This window comes from Elephantulus edwardii, unplaced genomic scaffold (assembly GCF_000299155.1).
Source record: "Elephantulus edwardii isolate Elephantulus edwardi_28Jun2011 unplaced genomic scaffold, EleEdw1.0 scaffold00232, whole genome shotgun sequence".
NCBI classification, from domain to species: Eukaryota; Metazoa; Chordata; class Mammalia; order Macroscelidea; family Macroscelididae; genus Elephantulus; species Elephantulus edwardii.
Window position 1 is genome coordinate 2,324,731 of NW_006399982.1, and position 6,719 is coordinate 2,331,449.

The 6,719-nt window shown below is 40.0% G+C and overlaps 1 protein-coding gene across 1 annotated transcript in view; it reads right to left on the bottom strand.

Moving 5' to 3' along the window:
- Positions 1-282: 282 nt before the first annotated feature.
- The window catches only part of ATP13A4 (ATPase type 13A4), a 136,801-nt gene continuing 130,364 nt past the window's right edge, over positions 283-6,719 (bottom strand). Inside the window, exon 23 of the mRNA XM_006898540.1 lies at positions 283-495. Within this exon, the coding sequence (XP_006898602.1) occupies positions 283-495 (213 nt within the window). The remainder of the gene's footprint in view (positions 496-6,719) is intronic.

The window sequence follows — 6,719 nt, forward strand, 5'->3', positions numbered from 1 at the left end:
TTTTTAACCCTCCCATTCTCTCAGCCTACTGTCATCCTTTGCCCATTCTTGATTCACTGAACATCCCCAACACATTCAGAAAACAAGAAGATAGTATAGTTCTGGGGCAGTGTTCTCCAAAGAAAGAATTTTATCAAACACACTTTAATTTATCATCATGATTTGATGAGTATATCCAAAATGCCAGCGGATACTGTTAACGTCTCATTGCTTAAAAACCATGAACAGCAGTCCTTTATGTATTGTTTTTCTAACGTAGCAGTTTCAGATATCACATTTCCTTCAAAGTTGTTCTTCATTACTTTCAAACACGGGATTGCTGTAGGACACCTCCCTGCCACACCCTGACATGTCACAGTAGGAGGTTTGGTTTAGTGGAGGCCAACTGGAGTCATTTGCCAAAGCTCTCTGCCATATCCGATACTGGCTTTTTGATTGGTAGCCAAAACGTCTTTTGATTTCTGTCCACAACATTCTGTTTTCAATAACAGCCTCCTGCAAAAGAAAATACTGTTTATAATTAGAGGTCAAGTGCTTGCATGATATGGCCCTTGCAAAAACCATAAGGCACTACTAGATCAATTGCACAGAACAAACTTGATGTCTTCATCAACTTGAGCTCTGAAAAAAAAAATTAGAAGTGGTTTAATGAGATAGATCTCAACTTTCCAAACTTTTCCACTTAATGTTACTCATCGAGGAGAGGAGAGGAGAGAAGAGGAGAGGAGAGGAGAGGAGAGGTGAAGCAAAATGAGTTGAAGTGAAGAGAAGATGAGAGAAGAGTCCTTCAGACCATCCAGACCAGACAGGAGGGAGGAAAGTGCCTCAGAGGCCACAATACACTGGGAATACAGACCGACTATCTAGACTTGAGAAAGAAAGGAGCCCAAACAGCATTATTGGAACTGTCCCAGCTCCTCAGGGACTTTGTCTGCTCTGACCAAAACAGTCTTTCTCTCTCATCCACCACAGAAGAGGACACAGGCACATCTCAGCACTGAGACTTGGGGAGGAAAGGGTCCTGGACAGCACTGCTGGGACTTTGCCAGCTCCCAGGCTTTGTCTGCTAAAGCAGAAGTGATCTTTCCCACGCAGCCTCAGGACAGGACAAAAGTACACAGTGGGCATCAACTTGGAGAGGAAAGTGTCCTGGGCAGCATTCCTGAAACTTTCCCAGCTCCTCCCATCCAACCACAGGAAAGGCCACAGGCAGAAACAGCCAACTTTGCTTACTCCTAGGACAATGAATAAGGATTACAGAAGAAGAATTGATGCCTTTGAGCTGTGGTGTTGGAGAAGAGTTCTGAATATCCTATGGACTGTCAAAAGAACAAAAAAATGTCTTGGAATAAATGCACCCAGAGTCCTCCATGGTAGCAAAGATGGCAGAGCTTCATCTCTCATACTTTGGACATGTAACTCGCTGAGTTTATTCCTTGGAAAGAGACATCATGCTGGGAAAGATGGAGGTCAGCTAAGGAGAGGAAGACCCCCAATGAGATGGATTGACATAATGACTTCAGCAATAAGGCCAAGTGTGTCAGAGATGAGGAATATGGTATATGATAGGATAAATTTCAGGTCTGTTGTTCATAGGGTCTCTATGAGTTGTACTCAACTCTATGGCACCTAATAACAACAACAAAGGGCAAACTACCCCCTTCCCTCAGTCTACAGGACAGGGCAGTGAACTGGACCCATCATAGGCAGTAAGAGAAACAGACTCAGGCTCTCTGCCCCTCTAAGGACAACTTGATAAGAAACGTGTCACAGGAAATGGGGAACAAAATTGCCCACAGATGAACAGCAGAGAAGATTGTCATTGAGAAACTGAATCAGGAGCAACACTTGGAATCTGCAACTCTACCAACAGCATCATAAAGATAAGCAACTGACAATTACCTACACAGCCACAACAGAAAATGCCTCACACATACCAAGAGGAATTTCACCTCATCAAAGAAGCAGAAGGCAGGAATAAACATTATGAAGAAAACAAAACAAATGGTGGAAGAAAGAATTGACACCATAAATAAAGAAGAGGTTGTCATTGTTATGTGCCATCAAGTCGCCTGCAATTCATAGCAACCCTATGTACAATAGCCCTAAACTCTGCCCTACCCTGTGCCAATCTTATTATCTCTGACACACCTACCCCCATAACCCCAAACACTGAATAAATCCATCTCATCAAGGTTCTTTCCCTCTTGCACTGTCCCTCCACCATCCCAAGCATGATGTCTCTCTCCAAGGACTGGTCCCGCCTTCCAACATGTATGTCAGATGAAGCTTCAGAATCCTTGCCTCCAAGGAGCAGCCTGGGTTCACCTTCTCTAGGAGAAATTTGTTTCTTCTCCTAGTCTATGGTATATATAACACTCTTCTCCAGCACCACAGCTCAAAGGCATTAATTTTTCTTCTATCATCCCTAGTCATTGTCCAGCTTTCTGATGCATAGCAAGTAATTGCAAAGACCATGGCCTGTATCAGGCACAACTTTGTCTCCAGACTGACATCATTGCTCTTCAGTACTTTGGACAGCAGACTTTCCCAAAGCAATTTTGAGAAATAAAATTTGAGAAAAATAAAGAGGTAAAAAAACTAAAAAATCATCACTAGACAGAGAAAGTACAACAAATACAGCACAAGAAAGAGCAGGAAAGCGTGGGAATTCAATCCAAAATATCAAGACCAGTATTACTCAAGTTTTCAACATGTTGGAGGTTTAATAGGAGATGAACAGAGAAAAGTGAAATAGAAGACAAGAACCTCAATGAGAACTTAAGAGAAGAAAAAAACAGAGGATAGAAAGAAGAAAACATTAGAATCATTTGGATAACATCAAAAGAAACTACATATGTTTGACTAGAATTCCAGAACATAGGGAGGCGGTGGGGAAGCATGGAGAAAATTGTGGAAATTCACTAGAAGAAAACTTTCCAGGTATCACAAAAAATGAAGAAATACCCATTCAAGAAGTTTAGCAAACATCAAATTGACTGTTGTTGTTGTTGTTATGTGCTGTTGAGTCGCTCGCGACTCATCGCAACCCTATGTACAACAGCCCTAAACTCTGCTCTGTCCTGTGCCAATTGCACTGTCTCTGACACTCCAATCCCGATTACCCCCGTCACTGAATCAGTTCACCTCATAGACGGCCTTCCCCTCCTGCGCTGTCCCTCCACCCTCCCAAGCATGATGTCCTTCTCCAAGGACTGCTCTCTCCTTACAACATGTCCAAAGTATGTTAGACAGAGACTCAGAATCCTTGCCTCCAAGGAGCCGCCTGGTTTAACCCTCTCCGGGATGAATCTGTTTGTTTTCCTAGCAGTCCATGGTACCTTCAATACTCTTCTCCAGCACCACAGCTCAAAGGCACTAATTCTCCTTCTATCATCCTTGGTCATTGTTCAACCCTCTGATGCATAACAAGTGATAGCAAAGACTATGGCTTGTATCAGATGCACCTTAGTCTCTGGAGAGACACCATTGCTCTTCAGTGTTTTGGGGAGGTCCCTAACAGCAGACTTTCCCATGGCAATACATCTTTTAATTTCCTGGCTACTGGTGCCAAGAGTGTTGACTGTGGAGCCAAGCAAACTAAAGCTGTGAACAATCTCAATCTCTTCACCATCCATCCTGATGCTGCCAATTGGTCCAGTGGTTAGAATCTTTGTCTTCCAAAAAAAGTCAAAGATAAGGATAACAGAGTCACCTAGAAAGGACCAATCCGATTAAGCTCTGACTTCTCAGCAGAAACAATGACAGAAAGAAGACAATTGGACAGCATTTACAGAAGGCAGACACAAAACAATTGTCAGGCCAGGATCCTATACTTAGTAAAACTGTCCATCAAATATGAAGGAGAAATTAAGTTATTTGCTGAAGAGCAAGAACTTAAGGAATTCACGAGAATGAGACCAACTCTACAAGAAATACTAAGGGAAGTCCTTCACTCAGAGACAGCAGAGAAAAGGGGATAAAACAAAGTAACAACAGAAAAAGAAGAATGCAGCACAATGGAAACAATAAAACATGGCCTATCAATAATCACGCTGAATGTAAATGGCTTAAATTTACCAATTAAGAAAAAAAGAGTAGCAGAATTGATAGGGAAAAACAAAACAAAGTGCATCAGTTGTTTGCCTACAAGAGACACATTTAAAAAATGAGAAAGACAGACTAAAATTCAAATGGTGGGGGGAAAAAAGTATACTGAACAAATGGTATCTATAAGGAAAACTGAAGTGGCAATTTTAATCTCTGTAAAAAAATAGTTTTCAGGATGAAAACCACCATAAGAGTTAAGTAAGGATATTTTATAATGGTTAAGGGCACAGTAGATCAAGAGTACATAAACTTAGTTAACATCTATGTACCTAAGGATGTTGTTTCTGTGTACCGTCAAGTCTCAACAGACCTATAGCTCCAGCAGGTTTTCAGAGGTGGTAAATCACATGATAGGCCCACATTTTTCTTGCAGAGTAGTTGGTGGATTTGAACCACAAACCTTTTTTTGGGGGAGGATGCACAGAGATTGAAACTCATATGCACTGCTGTTAGATTATAAAATGGTATACAGCCTCTACGGAAGGCACCTTGGTATTTCCTGAAAAAGCTGAATAATCTCATATGATTCAACTACTTCGCTGTTAGGAATATAAGCCAAGGAAATCAGAACTGAGATACAAATGGAGATACGTACATCTATGTTCATAGCAGCATTAGTTACAATACCAAGAAAATGGAAACAGTTCAATGTTCATTAAAACATGAGTATATTAAGAAATTGTGGTACATTCACACAATGGAATACTATGCAGCACTAAGGAACAACAATTTAAAAAAACAAAAACACAACTATATAACACAGGAGCATCTAGAGAGCTTTATGCCAAGTGACATAACTCAGTCACGTAGGGACCAGTACTTCATAAGACTATTTTTGTGAAAATAGGCTAACTGAGCAAGATATGAGTAAATGTTCAAAGGGGGAAATGGGTGGGGAGAAGGGGAGCAGAAACTGAGGAAGGGAGAAGATCACTAAGATAGCAGAGGTTAGTGGGAAGAGGAGGGGGTAAAGGAATAGGCATTCCAAGTCTATGAGGACTTGAAAAGACTGGATAATAATAGGTATAATGTTGTTGTTATAAGGTGCTGTTGAGTCAAGCATGAGTCATAACAACCCTGTGAACAATAGATCTGAATCCTATCCTATCTTATGTCATAGATCAATAGTAATTAATTATTTAAAATACAATTAATATAAGGATTGTGGAAAACACAATGCACATGAATGAAACACATGTACATGGATGATTGAATGCAAATTAATAAAAAAAGATAGAAAAGGGTTCAAGAATCCAGAGACAGAGCTTGAAGAGGCTCACCTCAAAGATGAAATTTAAGTCTCATATTTAAATTAAATAACAGTTAAATTTTGCTTTCCATTCCATACCACATCTGTATTTCTTTAATATAAGGATTGACCAATTTACTTACCATAAAGGTAATTTATAATAAGAAGTGCTGTGTTTATAGCACACACGCTAGGTGGCTTTGAGACCACCTAGCACATCATACACAGTCATGAACGCAGGTAGATGGAGCTGGAATAAAAATCACATCTTGGAGTTGGATGAATCTGGGTTCAAGTTTCAATTGTAATTCCTATTTGAGTTTGTAGTTCAGATTAGATCACTCCCCTTACAAAGCAGGGCATACTATTGGTACAACCTTCTCCTTGCCCCCCCACTTCTGAATTACTCACTTACTGAATTATTTCTTTTTTTTTTTTTTTTTTACGAATTTGCGTGTCATCCTTGCACAGGGGCCATGCTAATCTTCTCTGTATCGTTCCAATTTTAGTATATGTGCTGCCGAAGCGAGCACATCACTTACCAAATTATTATGTACTATGGCCTGATGATAGGTACATATATGCAAATATTTCTTGAAATTCAATTTTTAAAGATTGCAACAGCCTTTGAGAACATGTTGACTGCCATTAAATTTCATGAGTTAGGCTAAGCCACAAATAAGACCTAAGATGTAACCTATAAGACAGAGTGAATAGGGGTTTTGTATTTAATTTTCTATTTTTAGCATATTTGGTCAGAGTTGCCTATCTACTAGTTCTCATGAAAGACATAAGGGAAAATATGAGAAGGCACACTGTCCTCCAGAAGCACAGCTTGATTTCGTGCCTTCCAGTGGGGGTTTTCTAAATTTTAAGAGTTAAATTTATAGAAGTCCACAAGGAACTTAGTCAAAGATAGTATATTTTCTAAAATGTAACTACCTATGAGCTTTGAATTCCATTGCTCATGAAAACTAAGTAAAGCTGGTCTAAATCTTTCTGGTAACAACCAGTCTTAAACTGGCAGGCTCTTAATAAAGCCCCACACAACTATTTGATGGACACCTTGCAAACTTTGGGGCTTAGCTAGCCAGACCTGTTATTCTACTTTCCTGCAGCAAGGATTTTTGCCTTCCTTAATTAAAAAGAGAATAGTAGTTCTCCTTAGAGCTGGGATAGGGCATGGAACCCAAGTGCTGATGTCCAATAGAAGGTTTGATAATCTAACTTATCTCCAGGAAACTTTAGCAGACCTTAAAACAAAGCTAAAAATCAACACCTCAACACACACATACTCACCTCTTTATCTCTCTTTGTCTCTGTCTCTCCTTCTCTCTCTCTCTCTCTCTCTCTCTCTCTC